Source organism: Schistocerca serialis, chromosome 5 (genome assembly GCF_023864345.2).
Source record: "Schistocerca serialis cubense isolate TAMUIC-IGC-003099 chromosome 5, iqSchSeri2.2, whole genome shotgun sequence".
Lineage (NCBI taxonomy): Eukaryota > Metazoa > Arthropoda > Insecta > Orthoptera > Acrididae > Schistocerca > Schistocerca serialis.
The window spans coordinates 240341371-240362462 of NC_064642.1; the positions used below are offsets into that span (position 1 = coordinate 240341371).

General features: G+C 41.3%; 1 protein-coding gene across 1 annotated transcript in view; it reads left to right on the forward strand.

Moving 5' to 3' along the window:
- Positions 1–2080: 2080 nt before the first annotated feature.
- Positions 2081–21092, forward strand: part of LOC126481867 (synaptic vesicle membrane protein VAT-1 homolog) — a 37864-nt gene continuing 18852 nt past the window's right edge. The window contains exons 1-2 of the mRNA XM_050105825.1: positions 2081–2086; positions 8487–8542. Coding sequence (XP_049961782.1) covers positions 8504–8542 — 39 coding nt within the window. The 5' untranslated portion in view covers positions 2081–2086; positions 8487–8503. The remainder of the gene's footprint in view (positions 2087–8486; positions 8543–21092) is intronic.

Sequence of the window (21092 nt, forward strand, 5' to 3'; positions counted from 1 at the left end):
AGTGGCACGTAAAGTGCCCTCCGCCACACACCGTTGGGTGGATTGTGGAGTATAAATGTAGATGTAGATTTCATTTCAGAAAGATCGCAGTTCCTCCTAACTGAAGGAAAGGCATGAAGTAAAACGGAAGAGGTTAATATCTGGCGTTCCCCAAGGAGGTGTTACACGCCATCTGCAATTATTAGTCTGTGCAAACGATTTCGGAGACAATTGGAGCAGCCATCTTACATTGTTTGCACATGATGCTGTCGTTTACAGTCCAGTAAAGCCAGCAGAAGCTCAAAACGAATTACGGTATGATTCGGAGAAGATTTCTGCAAGCTGTGAAAAGCGTGAACACCAAAAGGAATATGTTAAATTTTGACTACACGATAAGCCACACAAACTTTACGGTTCTCGATTCAACTAAACATCTAGGAGTACAAAAATAAATCTTATGTGGAAGATGAATCAAAGATTATGTTTTGTTGCGACATCACATATACAAGATGTAACAGATCTACTGAAAAGACTACTGCACAACGCATTTCGGTCCTCTTATGGAGTACTGTTGTGTGGTGTGAGATACTTACTAGATAAGATTGTCGGAGGACGTCCAAAAATTTCAGAGAACAGCAGTTCGTTTTGTATTATAGCTAATAAGGGAGAGGATGTCATGGGTATGATAAGCGAGTAGAGGTGCCAAACAGTTTCAGCTGCGGCGAGACCTTGCATGAAATTACAATCACCAACTTTCTCATCCGAATGACAATACAGTTTGTTGACCCCCAAATGCAGTATGAGTGTAAGTAGGCTGTTTAGGTTTTTATGTTGGCAACGCCACGCAGCGCTCTGTATGAAAATCACTGACTGTGCTAGGTGGTGGTGGCTGTGCGCAGTCTGTGGCTGGTTTGCACTGTTGGAATATTTGCTATTGTAGTGTTTGGCTGTTGGATGTGAACAGCGCGTAGCGTTGGGCAGTTGGAGGTGAGCCGCCAGCAATGATGGGGAGAGAGATGGCAGAATTTTGAGAGCGGACGATCTGGACGTGTGTCCATCAGAAAGAGTAAATTTGTAATACTAGATATCATGAACTGATATATATATATATATATATATATATATATATATATATATATATATATATATATATGATGACTTTTGAATATTATTAAGGTGAATACATTATTTGTTCTCTATCAAAATATTTCATTTGCTAACTATGCCGATCAGTAGTTAGTACGTTCAGTAGTTAGAATCTTTTATTGAGCTGGCAGTACTGCCGCTCGCTGTATTGCAGTAGGTTGAGGAACGAAGATTTTTGTTAGGTAAGTGATTCATGAAAGGTATAGGTTATTGTTAGTGAGGGCCATTCTTCTGTAGAGATTATTGAAAGTCAGATTGCGTTGCGCTAAAAATATTGTGAGTCAGTTTAGTGTTTGATCAGAATAAGTAAAGAGAGAAATGTCTGAGTACGTTCGGTTCTGCTCAGCTGTTTGAAAATCAAATAACGTAAGGGGTATGCGAGCATAGTACTTCATTAATTTTTCTAAGGGAATGTTTCATGAGAAATTACCATCGTGATAGAGGTCTCACGGAAAGTTACAGGTTGCTATTCAAGAGAGGGAACTGTAAAGAAACTGTCTGAAAGTGGTTCTTTTATTCATCTGCCGAACATTTATGTATGAACTGCTGAGTAATTACGTAGGTGTAGCTGCAGATGTGGGTATGATCTCATTCACGAAGATTTTTGTTTGCGGAATCCACGTTGATTCCTATAAAGGAAAGTTTATTACTCTGGATGCTTCATAATATACGAGAATTAAACGTGTTCCAGAATTTTGCAAGAGCCTGACGTTCGGCTCATGATTGTGTGCTACATTCGAGCGACTGCTCTGCGACGTCTTCGCCTTCAGCAGCCCCTCTGATGCAACAGAACGTCTGCAGCCCTGCGTCACGTGACGCACCGACCACCAATCCGCGTCGTTCCGCCTGGGCGACCACGGATCCGCTCCCTCCCACTCCCGCACGTCACGTTAGCTGGCGCCCAGCTCTTGCACAGTGCTGCAGAGGTGCCGTGTATGTCCGGCTGGTGCAGCTAACCGAGGTACTGTTGCGTTATTCCTTGTCGCACTATCAGTAGCTTACGTGTAGAGAGCTATCATCTTGCATCACCAGTGGTAGCGTGGAGTAAACAGCGGCCCAAGAGCTGATACATGAATTGACGTTTCATATTTGGAGATACCGTCCGCTCCGGTAGCTGAGTGGTCAGCGTGACAGACTGTCAATCCTAAGGGTCCGGGTTCGATTCCCGGCTGGGTCGGAAATTTTCTCCGCCCAGGGACTGGGTGTTGTGTTGTCCTAATCATCATCATTTCACCCCCATCGACGCGCAGATCGCCGAAGTGGCGTCAAATCGAAAGACCTGCACCAGGCGAACGGTCTACCCGACGGGAGGCCCTAGCCACACGACATTTCCATTACCTTTCGTCATTGTCTCGCTTACGAAACGGAGAGGTCGAGGATTGTCCGATGTATATTTGAATTCTAAGTAACTTTACACTTCAGCTTATCTTATTTTGAGCAGAGTGACTGCGATCGAAGTCGAATTTTGTTTATCGTTGACGCTACAGAAGAAGAATTTTCCGAATATATTTTATGGATAATACAAAATGTGAAACAGTGAGTGTTAAAGTTATATCTTTTTGCAGCTACAGCATCGATCACCATTTCTAACTCTTGATCAGTGTTCAGAATAATGTATGCACTTATATCTAAGCTGTGTTATATACAGGGTGATCAAAAAGTCAGTATAAATTTGAAAACTTAGTAAACCACGAAATAATGTAGATAGAGAGGTACAAATCGACACGCATGCTTGAAATGACATGGGGTTTCACTAGATAAAAAAAAATATACAAAGTTCACAGAATGTCCGAGAGATGGCGCGTGAAATATCTCTTGCGCGCGTCGTTTGGTGATGATCGTGCGCTCAGCCGCCACTTTCGTCATGCTTGGCCTCCCAGGTCCCCAGACCTCAGTCCGCGCGATTATTGGATTTGGGGTTACCTGAAGTCGCAAGTCGCAGACGGAAATGTGTCGCTGTGGAGCTTTGGCTATTAAACGGCACCCAGTCAAGACACTGTGCAGTTAACCTACCTCGGCTCAGCTAATACCTGTTGTGGTGAAATGGTTACTGGTCAAATTATGTCAAGGCAACTGCTTAGGATGAGCAATCAAGATAGGCAAACTTTATGTTACTATCCATGGCTGGTTTCATGAGACGCGGTTTTTCTGTGATCTTTACTGGATAAATCCTGATTATTTCCACAGTTATTGGTAAATTTAACTGAATTGTATTGCTTACGTTGGACTGTCAAGTGTGGGGAACCTTTCTATTCCTACAGTCGGCTGAATTCGCCACGCGATTTTTCTGTAATGTTCACTGAGTAAAGCCTGATTATTCAATTAACTACACTAAAAGCACCATAATACCACTAGTTTGTGAAGACAATTAGCTTCACTACACTAGCAGCACTACAGTTGCCATCAATGTCTGTGGTATTGATATCAAAAACCCAAGTGTTTTAATTTCTGATAATGTACGGAGAGCATGAATAAACTTCTAATTTATCAAGTAAATCAATACTTGTAAGCTAAGGCACCGAGGAAAAAGGAGACAGAAATCATATTTTAAAAACTGTTTTCCCAGATACAATATTTTTACTCCAAATGCTCGAAATTTCAGCCTTCAACGACGTTACAAAGTTGAATTCATCGAAGAAATTTTTGGCGCATGAGCTGGAAAATTCCTAGCGTTTTGCAAATGATTGTCGTTGACGTCAAATATTCTTGCCACCAGTTCTTCACAGGTGTTGACTTTTGAGGATTCCTCGTTGTTTGGTGGCCGTTCTGTTGTCCTAGCTCCACAGCGTTATTTCAGACCTATTGTTATCTGAAAAATTTTGCTCATTCTGACACCACCTGTTCTGCTCTCACCCTATTATCAAGTTATTTTTCTGCATCCTGTTTTTCTCGGGAACCATTCTTCCTTGAGCTTTACCGACAATGGAAGATTAGTACCGCCATCTTCTGAGGGTTCTAACAAACGTCATGTCGCCAGCTGTGTGAACGTCTTAGCGTGAACAACGTATTTGTGGATCTGTGCAAGTTGAGCAAATTTTGTTACTCAATTATTGAAACTCCTAGGGAGAATTCATTTCATTTTTCGGAAAAGAAAAATATTATGTTCATTTAAGGAGATTATCCTGCTTAAAGGGATACATTTGTATAATCTGAAAGTCTAAAAGCCGCTACTGTAGTTTCGAAACTAATTCAAACATGGCGACGGGTCAGGTTTATGCAGTTCTGTTGGGGAACGTTTACGCACTGTTTTTCATTACCCGAGTCAAGAAAACTATAGGACAACAGCAGTTGGTAAAGGAATCTAAAGAAATAAATTTACAGAAAAATAAAATGTAGAAATTGCTAAAAACGACTAATTGAACCTAATGAGTCTCAGTTAGAAAGAATTAATTCTATGAGAGCAAGGTAAGGGCAAAAAGCCGCTAAAAGCAAGAACAAGGAAAAATGTGAATAGGCCTAATTTTGATGTCATCATTAGTGTTCTGCCCGAAGGCAGGTTTTCACATGGTAACTCTCTATCTTCTCCTCTCTTTTGCCACCCTCTTCAGGTACATGTAATTTTCGCTTCCCTTTATGTCGTCTATCATCTTATATATCCTCGTTACTTTCAATCTACTCTCACGAACTAGTCCTTCCGAAGTGTCTGTTAGCCAGGGCTCCTGTTTCAAAGAATGTCCCATCCAATTTCTCTTCCTCTCTGTTATAACCTTCAGCTGTCTGATGAAGACGACCAAAACTGTCTTTGTATTTACAACTTGGAACGATACAATCCATCAAAATCAAATCAGGAATTGGTCCAGTGTCGTAAATGTAAAAGGCTGCACACGAAACACATTTTTGTCTCCATTATTTTTCACTCTTAAATGCAATGTTGTGTTAGAAGTATATATACAAGCTATACTTCAATAAACATATTATAAGACCAAACATCCTGGAACACTATAAATCTAACGAAAAAGAAAAAAATATTTCTAAAGCAAATCCCATACTGTTGTACGACTGTTATTGATTGTAAATACATGTACATTGCAGTAATACATAGATTAAATCTACTCGTTTAATCTGCCGAGTCGTAACTTCATATTGTCGAGAGGTTTCGGTGAGTTGCCCCTGAAGATGATAACTGGGAAAGTCATCGAAACGTTGCGACAACACGATGCCATGACTCGTCTGATTAGCAGAAAAGATTTCATGAATGAAATTCACCAAGAAACCTGTTTTCGCATATAGTAACAATACGTAGGTTGATTCTGCCGGATTAAGTCACAAGTGCAAATAACATCCCGTCGGTGACGGGGTCATTAGAGACGGATTTTCAGTCTGCAGTCTAATGTATAACAGTATTACAATTTTTTTGAGATTGGACTTCACAACAGCACGGTGGAGCCTATCTTCTGGTATGGGGGAACAGGGAACTAGCGTAGATCTTATGGTTGCTAAGTGTCTAATACAGATAATTCATAATAAGCAGTCCTCTCATAAAAACAGAGGCTCAAACAGGCATATTGTACTCGCTGTGAAATCATTGCATTGCAGAAAACTGAACAATCTTTCTAATTCATTTTCCGAATCAAGAACTGCAGAAGTTCTTGATGTAACTCGTCTCCGTAGAAGGTGGAACGTGAACGATCGCCTCGGATTTGCTCATCAGCTTAATGGCTGCTTGCTTCAAAGTGACCGGGAAATATTTTGCTTATAAATTGGGTGAACGTTTAAACAGATAATTAGAAAAAAAAAAAAAAAAAAACACTCTTACTGCCCGGACGATCTGTGCGCTCCTAAGTTTGACTTTCGGACGCGTGAACCATATTCAGATGTAAAACGAAACTCAAAAGAGTGTCACCCGAGCGTTATGGTAGTCTTGCCCCTGATTGTTACGTAAAGTGCATTGTAGCAATTACTTGCCCAGGGTAATTTTGCGTCACGTGGAACTGAAAAATAAATCCGCCCAAAAACTAACATTTTGGGTACTTGGGTAAAAGAAGTCATTTTTTGCGTGGACAGTTGTTTTATTTTGAAATACACGCTGTATTTCATTATTTATCAAATAACTAATTTCGCCAAGAGGGGCATTGTCAAGCTACATCACAATTATATGTGTTGTGCTTACAGAATGTTGTTGTTGTGGTCTTCGCTCTGAAGACTAGTTTGATACAGCTCTTCATGATACTCTGTCCCGTGCAAACATCTTCATCTCCGAATAGCTACTGCAACCTACATCCTTCTGAACCTGCTTACTGTGATCCACTCTTGGTATTCATGTACGTTTACATCTCACATTTCTCTCCAGTACTAAACTCGTGCTTCCTTGATATCTCAGAATATGTCCTACCAACCGACCCATTCTTTTAGTCAAGTTGTGCCACAAATTTATTGTCTTCCCAGTTCTATTCAGTATGTTCTCATTGGTTACATGATCTACCCATCTACTCTTCAGCTTTTATCTGTGGCGCAACGTTTGATAAGCTTCTAATTTTATTGTGCCTAAACAGTTTATAGTCCATGTTTCACTTCCATAGATGGCTACACTACAGACAAACACCTTCAGAAAGGGTTTCCCAAAACTGAAGTCTATATTCGACGTTAACAAACTTCCATCATCAGAAATGCTTTTCTTTCCATTGCCAGTCTACGTTTTATATCCTCTGTACTTCGGCCATCATCAGTTATTTTGCTGCCCAAATAACAGAACTCATTTACTACTTTCAGTGTCTCGTTTCCTATGCTAATGCCCTCAGTATCACCTGATTTAATTCGACTACACTCCATTATCCTTGTCTTCCATTTATTGATGTTCATCTTATATCCTTTCAAGACAATATCCATTCCGTTCAAGTGCTCTTTCAAGTCGTTTGCTGTTTCTGATAGCATTACAACGTTATCAGCAAGCATCAAAATTTTTACATTACACGTATTCGCAGTTGCGAATATTTACGACCATCAGCTGCAAAATGGAATGACGACAGTGAAAATTTCTGCCGTACCTGGAGCTGTAGAATGGAATGACTACAATCAAAATTTGTATCGCATCGTATTTTCTCCCTGAACATTAATTTCCACTCCAAAGTTCTCTTTTGTTTCCTTTACTGCTTGCTCAGTGTACAGATTGAATAACATCGGGGATACGCTACAACACTATCTCACTTCCTTCTCACCACCTGCTCCTTTCATGCTCCTCGACTATTATAACTGCCGCCTGGTTTCTGTGCAAGTTGTAAATAGCCTTTCGCCCCCTGTACTTTACCCCCGTTACCTTCAAAATTTCAGAGAGTATCACAGTCAACATTGTCAAAAGCTTTCTCTAAGTCTACAAACGCTGTAAACGGAGGTTTGCCTTTCCTTAATCTATCTTCTAAGGTAAGTCGTAGGGTCAGTATGCTGCCTCGCGTGTACCTACTTGCTTTGAAATCCAAACTGACCTTTCCCGAGGTCGGCTTCTACCAGTTTTTTCAGTATTCTGTAAGGAATTGGTGTCAATATTTTGCAACCCTGAATGATTAAACTGATAGTTCGATCATTTTTACACCTTCATAACGTTCTTCTTCTTCACACTGATGTGCGAATCATAGCATGCTTGAAGCATAGCAATTTTTGTTGGATTTAGTTTGATAATACCTAATTCCTAAATAATGAAATAAAGTGTTTATTTTCAACTAAATGTGAAGCGCTCTACGCTGGAAAACAACAGCAGCTGTGAACTCAGACACAAGAAAGAAAACTTTTGGGAAATTGGTTGACACAAGTACTGGAAATTTTTTCTTTCTTGTAGAGTTATTATTTGTTTCTAAATAAAACTGTCCTGTGAATATCTGTTTGCTGCGTGTAAACACGAACTGAACACTGTGCGTCAGATACTAACTCCCATTTTGAGATAAATGTTTATATTTTCAATTGTAAGAAACAGACCTCGGTCACTATTTTTAATGAATTAACCGGATTTCAACACTGCTAGGAGTGTCTTCCTCAGAATTTAAATCAAAGAATGGTCTATAACATGGTCACAGAATTATGTCTAAAAACGTATGATACAAAGTATAAGTAGGGAAACATCGTGAAAGATTGGCAGTACTTATATGTCCTATACAAAATAATATTGCATAAATGACATATAAGTACTGCCAGTCTTTCACGATGATTCCGTACTTGTGCACTGTATCATACATTTTTAGTCATAATTTTGTGACCATGTCATAGACCATTCTTTGATTTAAATTCTGAGGAAGACACTTCCAGCAGTGTTGAAACTCGGTTAATTCCTTAAAAACAATGACCGAGGGCTGTTTTCTTTCAATTTTAACTATTCACGGTCTCTGAACGTGCAGCCATGTACACAATTTTGTGTTTATATTTTTCTATTACAGCGTCTGCGTTACTGGCGATGGATTCTTCACCCCTGCAGTTTACCGCACCCTCTGTGGTAAGACGTCACAAACTTTATCTCTAATCTGTTCTACCATTACTTGTAAAATACTACCGACACTGGACGGTGACGTGCACAATGTCCAAGCAAATTATTTTTGTATTATATTAATCACCAGTGCAACACAAACACAAGAAAGGTACTTCGTAGGCATTTTTTACGCTGTTTACGCAACGCCTCCCCTTTAACATGTGTTTATTGCTCATACCACAAAGCCCCAGCATAACTATAATGTCTCAGTGGATGTTCCAGTTCTATGCATTGAACACTCTTCTAACATGACATATCTCCAGAGTAGAAATTTCCAGTGTGCCCGCAGCGTTTGGTTCCGAAGGTCAGCCTTAATCTGTGTTGACGGTCACTGTTCGTTTGGATATGATTAGAAAACTTTCTTCACAGCATTTAGGCCTGCACACACGTATTCACCTGTTCACTGAGATTCCGTAACTTTTCGTGGTTCAACTACTAGTAGATGTAAAATTGTAAACATGCTAAGCAATAAGCCAACAAAACACAAATTTCGTAAAACAACAACCTTCAGACGGAATCAAGGCAGTGCAACGTTTCCACTGTCATTGTTAACACCTAACTGAACAAAAGAATTAAAAAGTGTCTTTTGTAGCGGTGTGTTATATTTCACCGAAGGTGTCCTTTTAGGACTGTGTACGATAGAGTGTTGGATGCAACAATTTACACAAGGCCCTTAGCCACAGATTACTCCTAGCTGTTAATTTTGTGTATGAAATATCAACAGTAATTCGCGGGCGTCATTCTTCTGTATATCTTGTAGTTTTTGTCCAGCCGTTTTCTGAAACCCTGAAGGCGTTTATGAATAACCTCGTATTCAAAGTTTATCTAGTCATTGTGAGAGTGAAACAGAGAAGCTGAACTAATTGCATAGGGCGACATTAAAAGAGAGAGATTGCGTTTTGAAGAAAGCAGTACTTGGAAAATTTCAAGAACCGATGTTCAAAACTAGTTCAAGGAATATATTGCTTCCTTCAGCTCATAGCTCACGTGATGATGACGACAGTAAAATCAGAGATAATACAGCCCATACAGATGGGTACCTAAAGTCGTTTTTCCCGTCTACCAGCCGAGAATGGTGTAGAAAAAGTAGGGCAGGTTTGGTGAGAGAGAGGGAGGTGGGGGGAGCGATATTGCAAGACTTTCCACTACGTTTCGCATGGTGAATTTCGAAGGACGGATGTGGTGTATCTGTACTTAAAAATATAAAGGTGGAACTCTTAAAAGTAAATTCTAAGCTGACAGACAAGGCCACAGAACTCAGATGTCACTTAAAGATTTCAATAGACATATCAGAATAAATTACGGTAAATCCCAACGAACACACATAGTCTACTACTACAAATGTCTGGAGGAGTGCACGGCTGTAGAGAGGTGACAGTAGTTAATACTTACGTTATCTTCTTCACGCTCATCTTCATATACGCAGTCGCACCTCTTCGAGATGTAACGTCCAGACAGGGAGGAAAACAGTACTTCGCACAGACAGGAAATGTACAACGCTACTATCATCTAAGCTCCAAAGTGATGATTGACACAGATGCGTGGATGCGTGGGCGAAATCTGCCCACGGTTTGGACGAGTTATTGCTGTAATCCGGAGAAAAACACCCTTCCATGACAATAGCACACAACACAATGGATGTGTACATCGTGTAAACACCTGGCCGACGAATTCAAGAAACCGGCTTCAGACGTCTGTACCCCACACCCCATCGACAACTAGATGATTGCTAACTAACTAAACCAACGACTTACGTCATTTTGTCTGTATATGTATATGACAACCCTCAAATTGATCACACGATTAAACAAGAGCAGAATAGTTTTGTCACATTTGCCTCTTCAAGACCTGTAAATAACTACAACGTAATTTCAATAATATCTGTGTTAATATTCTTTTTAGACTTTTGGATTTAATTTTTTTTTCGAATTTAATCGAGTCCAATGAAAATTTTGTCCACTTCCTAAATTTGTCCAACTTCCGAGTATCATCAGCTTTTAAAATTGCCCTTCTTCTAATTACGTTGACTTTCTAGTACTGTTCAGCTTCTCACTGTATTTATGCTTTAATATTGATCAATTTCATTTCTTTTTTCAGCCTGTAATCCTATGAAGCCTACATTTTTAAAAATTTTTGTTCGAATTGCTGTGGGAACTGGCAGTTCAGTCAGAAAAGAAGAAATATGTGTGTAGTTGTAGGAACAGAGAATATCAACAGAATTAATTACCTCATAACAGTGATAAAACATGTAACAAAGAATTACTTCAGGCCTGGATAATTAGCAATCTCTTTTACAACAAAACCACAAATTAGATATAGAACACTAAAATTAGTATTACACGACAAAAACGGTCTTGCCTGATTAAAATAATTCTACACCGGCCGTCCAAAAAGTTCTGACGGATTTTATTCCTAGCGTATCAGCGACGACAACGCAGTAATTACGGTGGCAGTTTGAATAATTACGGTGACCGTTTGAAATAACAACTGTAAAATGTGTATCTGACCGATCATTTTGAGCAGGCAGTGTTAAATAGTGTAAATGCGACAGTAGGGTGTCAACGTTGTTGTGTCACAAATCAACAAATCAAAAAGGAGCATTTCTTAATCAAGTCTGCAGCAAATTGTCCAGAATGTTTTGAAGAAAAGAAAGCAGTGTTCAGAGTTTATCCTGCACGCCATTACTGCTCAACAAAAACAACGATGCATTGAACAGTGCTGCTTTTGAAATGCTAGACGAGGGCAATTCCTTTATGGAAAAAGTCGTCGTTGATGACGAGACTTGGTGTTATGAATAAAAGCGTACTGCAAAACGACGAATTATATAATTGTAGGATATGAAATTTTAATAAAATGGACTTATCAGCAGCTAATTCCAGAAGAAGCTTATCTCATGAATTCAGTCTGTATCACACAAAATCAACTGTACTGCTTACAACATAAGTTGTACAATACAGATATCTTGTTTTTTTTTGTATTGCTATTGTACTTTCTCACAACAGTAGCCTATTTAAGATGCGTATTCCCACCATGATAAGCAGGCATAATCCTTTTTTGTTATGATAAGAATAAGTAGGTGGAACAGAAAATTTAAAAAACAGGTTCAAAATAAACCTGCCGGTACATCCGTCGTAACGAAACCGTACGGGTGGTCGATTACTACATGACGCTCGAGAGGACCATTGTACGTCAAATTATCTCGCGTTAGAGATCTCAGACAGATTGCCGTTTTGGAAAAGATGAATATATAATTTACTATTCAGATTTCCTTTGCATAATGTGTTCAGGTAATATCAGTAACAAAAAAGATTTGCAAATGTAGAAAATTCGGTAGCATCGTCAGAAAAGGCAAGTTTCTTAATCAGCCCATATATCGTCTTAATAGAAGGGACAACAGATGCAAACCGAACATCGGCCGCAACTGGACCATGGAATGGTTTATTCAAAAGTAATCACCGCAAGCGTTAAGAAGTTTATCCGAATGAGAGGCGAGGCGTTCAATTCCTGTTTCATAGAACGCAAGCGGCCGCTGACTCATCCACAACCCCGCCCACTCAAGTAGTTCCTTGTCCGTCTGAAACCGACGTCCACGCACGTCTCTCTTCAGGTTTCCAGAGATTTGAAAACCACACAGTGAAAAGTCCAGGTTATACAGAGGATGTTGCAGTGTTTCCCAACCAAACCGCTGAAGCGAAGCCTTCGTCCGTTTGGCAATGTGGGGGCTGGCGTTATCGTGTAGTAGGACGATTCCGTTTGACAGGATTCCTGGGTGTTTGACTTTATGGCGAAGCGCAGGTTCTGAAAAGTGTGTTCATAGCGCTGGATGTTGACTGTGGTTCTACGTTCGAGGAACTCGACGAGCAGAGGGCTCCTGCAGTCGAAGAAGGAGGTCACCATGAGCTTACCAGAACTTGTGTGAATATATTTCTTAGAAGTAGATACCTTAGGGGTTGCGAAGCAACTCAAATCGCTTGATGCGGGCAAGTCTTCAGGTCCATATTGTATATCGATTAGGTTCCTTTCAGATTACGCTGATACAATAGCTCCCTACTTAGCAAACATATACAACCGCTTGTTCACCGATAGATCTGTACCTACAGATTGGAAAATTGCGCAGGTAGCACCAGTGTTTAAGATGGGTAGTAGGAGTAATCCATCGAACTACAGACCTATATCATTGACGTCGGTTTGCAGTAGGGTTTTGGAGAATTTACGGTGTTCAAACATTATGAATCACCTCGAAGGGAACGATCTATTGATACGTAATCAGCATGGTTTCAGAAAACATCGTTCTTGTGCAACGCAGCTAGCTCTTTATTCGCACGAAGTAATGGCCGCTATCGACAGTGATCTCAAGTTGATTCCGTATTTCTAGATTTCCGGAAAGCTTTTGACACCGTTGCTCACAAGCGACTTCTAATCAAGCTGCGGGCCTATGGGGTATCGTCTCAGTTGTGCGACTGGATTCGTGATTTCCTGTCAGGAAGGTCGCAGTTCGTAGTAATAGACGGCAAATCATCGAGTAAAACTGAACTGACATCAGGTGTTCCCCAGGGAAGCGTCCTGGCACCTCTGCTGGTCTTGATCTATGTAAATGACCTGGGTGACAATCTGAGCAGTTCTCTTAGGTTGTTCGCAGATGATGCTGTAATTTACCGTCTAGTAAGGTCATCCGAAGACCAGTATCAGTTGCAAAGTGATTTAGAAAAGATTGCTGTATGGTGTGGCAGGTGGCAGTTGACGCTAAATAACGAAAAGTGCGACGTGATCCACATGAGTTCCAAAAGAAATCCGTTGGAATTCGATTACTCGATAAATAGTACAATTCTCAAGGCTGTCAATTCAACTAAGTACCTGGGCGTTGAAATTACGAACAACTTCAGTTGGAAAGACCACATAGATAATATTGTGGGGAAGGCGAGCCAAAGGTTGCGTTTCATTGGCAGTACACTTAGAAGATGCAACACGTCCACTAAAGAGACAGCTTACACTACACTCGTTCGTCCTCTGTTACAATATTGCTGCGGGGTGTGGGATCCTTACCAGGTGGGATTGACGGAGGACATCGAAAGAGTGCAAAAAAGGGCAGCTCGTTTTGTATTATCACGTAATAGGGGAGAGAGTGTGGCAGATATGATACGCGAGTTGGGATGGAAGTCATTAAAGCAAAGACGTTCTTCGTCCCGGCGAGATCTATTTACGAAATTTCAGTCACCAACTTTCTCTTCCGAATGCGAAAATATTTTGTTGAGCCCAACCTACATAGGTAGGAATGATCATCAAAATAAAATAAGAGAAATCAGAGCTCGAACAGAAAGGTTTAGGTGTTCGTTTTTCCCGCGCGCTGTTCAGGAGTGGAATGGTAGAGAGATAGTATGATTGTGGTTCGATAAACCCTCTGCCAAGCCCTTAAATGTGAATTGCGGAGTAGTCATGTAGATGTAGATGTAGATATGTGGCGGTGGAGATGTGCGCGATGTTTCCCCTGTTGGCTTTGGCGTTTGACCTCAGCTGTCGCAGTGCTGTCGGATGGAATCATCCTTTTGCACAAGAACACTTGCGCCCACACTGCCACTCAGATGAAGACTACGCTACAGAGATTTCGTTGGGAAACACTGCAACACCCTCCGTGAAGTACTGATCTTTTACCATGTTGGGTGACCTGATGATAGACAATCGTGGACGTCGGTTTGAGATGGACGAGGAAGTGCAAGAATGGATATGGTTGTGGATCCGTCAGCGGTCGACCGCGTTCTGCGAAACGGGAACTGACCGTCTCGTCTATCAATTGGATTAGTGTCTTAACGCGTGTGGTGTTAACTTTTGAATGGAACTATTCCATAGTCCCACAGTGGCCGGTGTTCGATTTCCATTTGACTGCCCCTCATAATCTGCTACCACCGATGAAACTAAATCAAAACATACATTTATACATGGCTAGTATTACTCTACCACAACAAATTGAGGGTAGCTCTATCTTTGTACGTCGAACAGTTTGCCGTCTCAGCAATTTTAATAATATGTAAGATTACGTACGAGCTCAATGCGGTATGTGCAGATCTGTTCCATGGCTCCCCGTGTTCATGCCGAACTGTCAACCCTAAAGAAAATTTGAAGGAACTATAATAACTGAGCAGTATGGGGATTGCGTCGGTGACAGGCTTACTCATTTGGTCGTACGTTCTCCGTGTCTTCTGCCGGATATCTGCCGGCACCTACTCATATAGAGGCACGGAAGTATACCATTTGATTTTTTTGAGGGCGTGGCAACTTGTGGTTACCTCTATTTTCATAATTTTGTGACCCACCCCTCAGCATTGCGGCGAATGAGGGAGACTAAAGAGCGAGTGCCCACTGGAGGCCAGTCTGGAATTATACTGGACTGCCTCTGGAGCAGCGCGTTTGCAGCGTCATGTGAGATCGGCACGAACACGGCCGATCTCGCAGTTTGTGGGAGGAAATAACATGCTGTCCGACTCTTCTTGAGCCGGACGCACTCGAAATTTCAACAGTGAGCTTTTCCATGATGCACAACGCCTTCCTTATGCACCTGTCACTAGAAGCTATTGAGCATCTCCGTAACGCACTCTCACCGAGGTCAACGATCCAGTGACGAAGCACCCGGTTCTTCATTGGATCTTCTCTGTCTCTTGTGTTAATCCTACTTGTTAGGAATCTAAACTTATGGACAATACTCAAGAATAGGTCAAAAGAGTGTAATGTAAGTCACTACTTTCGTGGATGATAAACTTTCCTTAAGATTCTCCGATGAATCTCACGCTGGAGTCTGCTTTTTCTACTATTTGTTTTATGTAGCCGATCCCCTTCAAGGCCGGCCGCTGTGGCCGAGCAGTCCTTGGCGCTTCAGTCTGGAACTGCGAGACCGCTACGGTCGCAGGTTCGAATCCTGCCTCGGGCATGGATGTGTGTGATGTCCTTAGGTTAGTTAGGTTTAGGTAGTTGTAAGTTCTAGGGGACTGATGACCTCAGATGTTAAGTCCCATAGTGCTCAGAGCCATTTGAACCACTTTTGATCCACTTAAGGACGCCGCCCTGGGTAGGCGTGCGACCCCAGGCTCCTTGCCACGGTTCGCGCCGCTCCCCTTTAGGAGGTTCGAGTCCTCCCTTGGGTGTGTGTCTTGTCCATAACGTAAGTTAGTAAGTTAGTTTCAGTAGTGTGTAAGCTTAGGGACCGATGACCTCAACAGTTTGGTCCCACAGGAACTTAGACCCACCTCCATTCAGGGCACTCCGGATTCTTACTCCTACATGTTTTATCGTTTCCAGCAATTTTTTGCCTACGGTGTAATCGAACAGTAATGGATATCTCATATCAGAATTGTAGTTTCAACAATTTGCTATTGTCGCGTGGCGTGGGGTAATGGTATGTTTTTGATTTTTTAATGTTCGGTGCCATGTAGCCGTACCTTCATGCTGTTGAGTGTGTACCATTGCCCTAAATCACCTGACTATGACAATAAGTCGAAACTGCAGTCGTTATATATAGATTTTTGGAACAGCCTAAGCGGAATGACAACATTCAGTACTGTTACATGATTTGTTCTTGTTCCGTTAACAGCCATGTGTTGATTTATATATGCAACAAAGTCCTGAACCTTATCACAAAGTATGTCAGACGGTCGATAATCTCATATTTTGTTCACTAAACAACATTGCAAAACTGTATCGAATTCCTTCCAGAAGTCAGGGAATACGGCACCAGCAAGGGCAACGTGCCTACGACGCGCTGTTTAATTAATGGCAGTATACTCAGGTGACAAAAGCTATGGGCCCCATCCTAGTATCCTGTAGTACATTCTATTGTCTGGTGTTGTGCAGTAACTCGACGTGTCATCGATTCAACAAGTTGTTGGAAGTCCCCTGCAGAAATATTGAGCTACGCTCCCTCTATAGCGGTCTGTCATTGCTAAAGTGTTGCCAGTGCACTACTTTGTGCACGAATTGACCTCTCGATTATGTCTAATAAATGTTCGATTGAATTCATGTTGGGCGGTCTGGGTGGCCATATCATTCACTCGAATTGTACAGAATCTTCTTCAAATCGATCATGAATAATTGTGGCCCATTATTATCCATAAAAATAATTTGATCGTAGATTGGGAACACGAAGTCCATGAATGGCTGAAAATGATCTCCAGCTAGCCAGACTTAACGACTTTCAGTCAATGATCCCTGTAAAAAACACCAATATGGAGCCACCACCAGCTTGCACATAGTCTTATTGACAAACTGAGTCCTTGGCTTCGTGGAGTCTGCGCCACACTTGAACCATAAGACCAACTGAAGTCGGGACTCATCTGACCCCGCCAGCTTTTCCAGTCGTCAAGGGTCCAACCGATACGGTCACGAGCCCAGGAGAAGAGATGCAGGCTATGTCGCGCTGTTAGCGAAGGCATTCGCATCAGTCATCTGCCGCCATAGGCCATTAACACCAAATTTCACTGTACTGTCTTAACGGACACGTACGTCATAGCACCCACACTTATTTCTGCGATTATTTCACGCAGTGTTGCTTGTCTGTTAGAACTGACAACTCCAAGCAATCTCCTCTTTCTGGGTCGTTAAGTGAAGGCTGTTGGCCACAGTGTTGTCCGTGGCGACAGGTATTGCCTGACATTTGCTATCCTTGGTACACTCTTGACATTGGGGATCCCGGAACATTCAATTCCCTAAAGGATTCCCAATTGGAATTTCCCATGCGTCTAGCTCCAACTACCATTCCGCGTTCAAAGTCTGTTAATTTCCGACTTGCGGCCATAATGAGGTGGGAAACCTTTTCACATGAATCACTCAATCCAAATGGCGGCTTCATAGCTTGTGTTTGCGATACTACCGCCATTAGTGGATGTGCATTTCGCTAAGCTATGACTTTTTGCACCTTACTGTATATACAGTGTGCTGGAAATCGATAGTAATAGATTTGCAGGAGCTGTAGAGGTTGTGTCGAGGAACAAGCTGAGCATAGACTCCTAGTTCCGAAAACTTCATCAAACGGTGCTACGATGCATCGAAGTACAGGAGCCGGTGCCTACCGCTCATTTCACAGCAACGGTGGGTTTGTATATTGACGAACCCGTAGCGGAGCTCAACGCAGTGGGCCAGATACCATTCCGGACGTCAGATAACGTCTAACGCTTTCACGATTAGCAAAACACGGTCAACCCACCAACTCACGTTTTCTGCTCCAGAGGTGTCCTAACTGCAGCCTTTGCACACAAACTCCGACGCTGCGTAGCGTCGTCAAATGAGAATTTCGCACATGGGCCGATAGCCGCTGTTTGTTCCTCAAGACATCCGCTAGACCCCTTGAAGCTTGTATAGCCACGTTACACTTCGTACATACCCTGAAGCGCCAAAGAAACTGGTACAGGCATGAGTATTCAAGTACAGAGATATGTAAACAGGCAGAATTCGGCGCTGCGGTCGGCAACACCTTCATAAGACAACAAGTGTCTGGCGCAGTTGTTAGATCGGTTACTACTGCCACAGTGGCAGGTTATTAGGATTTAAGTGTGTTTGAACGTGGTGTTATAGTCGGCGCACGAACGAAGGGACGCAGCATCTCCGTGGTAGCTATGAAGTGGGGATTTTCCGGTAGGATCAATTCACGGGTGAACCGTGAATATCAGGAATCCGGTTAAACTTCAAATCTTCAATATCGCTGCGGCCGGAAAAAGATCCTACAGGAACGGGACCAACGACGACTGAACTGCAACCCTTACACAAATTGCTGCAGATTTCAGTGCTGGGCCATCAGCTAGTGTCAGAGTGCGAACCATTCAACGAAACATCTTTCGGAGCCGAAGGCCCACTCGTGTACCCTCGATGACTGCACGACACAAAGCCTTACACCCCACCTGGGCCCGCCAGCACCGACGTAGGACTGTTGATGACTGTCTAAACATTCTGCGTGGTGGCTGTTTGTTCTATATCGTGTCTCCCTACCACTTCCGCGCAACAACGCTCTGAGCGTGTTTTTTAGGGAATTGACTAGTTAGGACCTGGGACCTGTTGCTCGTAAGGAGACGTCAGACCACACATGACATGTAGAATTCAGAAGAGTTCAGTGACACTAGCGATGATATAACCAAATACTTAATGATCTCAGCGTCAGCTCCACTGCACTCCCTGTAAAAGAATCTTAATACTAACTAAATTTAGTGGAAGGGGTTCAAGGTTTTCCTATTTTTAGTTAGCTGGTAAAATAACATCGAAAAAGCAGTTAAGTTTACCATTGGAAATTTTATTCTACTCACAAAACATCGTTTATAAATTGCACTATTGATAAAAGGAAATGTTTTAATACGGGATGGTAAAAACCGACTGTGTTAAAAAAAAATGTGAACGAGTATTCCCTGAATGGGTTTCCAAGTTCTACAATGGATCGAAGGATGACCTATGCCATATCACATCTATAATCTAGGTTTAAATTAAGTTTCACAAAAGAGAAAACTATCAAAATGGTCTACAGTGACCCTCAATTATCTTTAATTATTCATCTAACTTGTCGTAAATTACAGTGGCTGATGTGGCTTCTCAATAACTATATAACAGAAAAATCATCGCGTTTCAGATTTTTACTTCAAGTGGCAAATGTGAACACCATGAGCTTTAATTGACGATCGACACTAGTATTACGCAAAAAGGGGATGTAACAGATGAGACTTCTGCAGTTCTGAGGGAAGCCTTATGCGCTCAAAAATGCGGCATCATGTGCGTTCATTACCTTGTTGGTGTTCGTCAGGGGGTGGCGGCCGGTGCAGCTCCATCCAGCTCGCCCTCTCGGAAGCAACTCCCCTAACTTCTCCTTACTACAATTTACCGAAGTTGGTTTAAAAAAAAAAAACCATCTGGCTATGTTTTCATCTGACCAATCAGGGTCTCAATGTTAACCTTAAGTACCGCCTAGAAAACTTCTGTCTATCCAATGAGAAACGTTATACTTTTCGTGGTGGGGCAACGTTTTTTAAAGTTTGCAACGTAACAGAGACGCGAAAAAGTCTCACGCTAAAACTTGCAGCTGGTGTGGTGCTTTTAGCGTTATCGTAAGATCTATACTGTTCTTCTGGAGGGCTCTAGCTTTTAACATGGGCTGGGGGGTGGTCCTAACGTAACAGAGACGCGCAAAAGTCTCACGCTAAAACTTGCAGGTGGTGTGGACGTAGCGGTTAGCTGGCGATGTGGGTGTCCATCCGTCCCTTATCATAGGGCCTTCTCGCTTAACATGATTCTGCTCTCGGCTTCTGTTCTCGTTTCTCCCCTGGGAGCTGCGTCTGTCTCACGGTGGAAAGGTATGACATGCATTTAGGCATTCTTGTGTTAGTCTGTGGTATTCCATTTGCTCACTCGTTACTCATATTACTTTGGTTAATTTAATGTCACGATTTATTTGGAGCTATGTGACATACTACTGGATTTGCTTATCATGTTAGGGTTTTCATAGAAGGTGTTGGATTTGCCTGACACCTTACATATCACCACCCATCGAACTTAATTTTTGTACTGAAGTTAGGCAATGATTGAATTGTTGTGTAAGTCAGTCAAAAATTATACTGTTGTCTAAATTTTGTTGCCTACTGTTCAGCCACGTTATTCTATTCTATGCTAGTTTGTATTACTAATTTGTATTTTTATATTCTTCCACATTATAATTAAAAATGACAAGAGAAGAATATTTTTATGCTATTATTAATTTTTAATTATTTTCTTTCTTTATTTAAGTGTCGAGTTTGTTTTTTAAGAAGTTTGTTATCGAAAGTGAGGAGTCTTTCACATCGATTTTCTTAGAAATATATTTTTTTTATAAATGTAGTACTTAAGTAAAATCTATTCCTAACACATTTTCTAAATATCATGTACAAGTAAAATGTCTTTGTTTCTAGACACTCATTTCTTCATTGTTACACTAACAAATAAGAATTATATCCAAGAATTGCTTTGACAAAGAAACATACATTCACAAGTATTGAGATATTATCATTACAAATGGTACAAATGTTTAAAAAAAAGGGAAAACATCCAACAAGATAATTTATTATTCTTTGGTTTTATAGGAAGAAAATAAGTAAAATATAGTTATTCTTTTATTTTTATGAGGAGAAAATAAGTGGCATATCGTTTTAGTGTTTATTATGCCTTACTTTTGTTCTTTATATACTGTCCATTTCAGAACTAAGGACTTATTTTTATCGATGTCTATTTTTTATTTAAGTCCATAGTCAATGACTGTTTTTTTGTAGTTTATTAACTGTCTGGTGTGCTTAACTTATTTAGTTTTTCACATGTTTCTTCTGCGCAATTCCTACATCATATAATTTGATTTCACACATTTACACAATCCTATGAGTGTTTAAGCATGAGGTTGGCGAATGTTTTTGCACGAAGGTCATGGACTTGAGCGAAATGGATGTGGGCAAGTATTTGATTTACAGCTTCGTCTGTCGTTTCTTGTTGGCTTTGCAAGTGTGTGTTGCTGTTTAGAAGTCCCATAATGGAA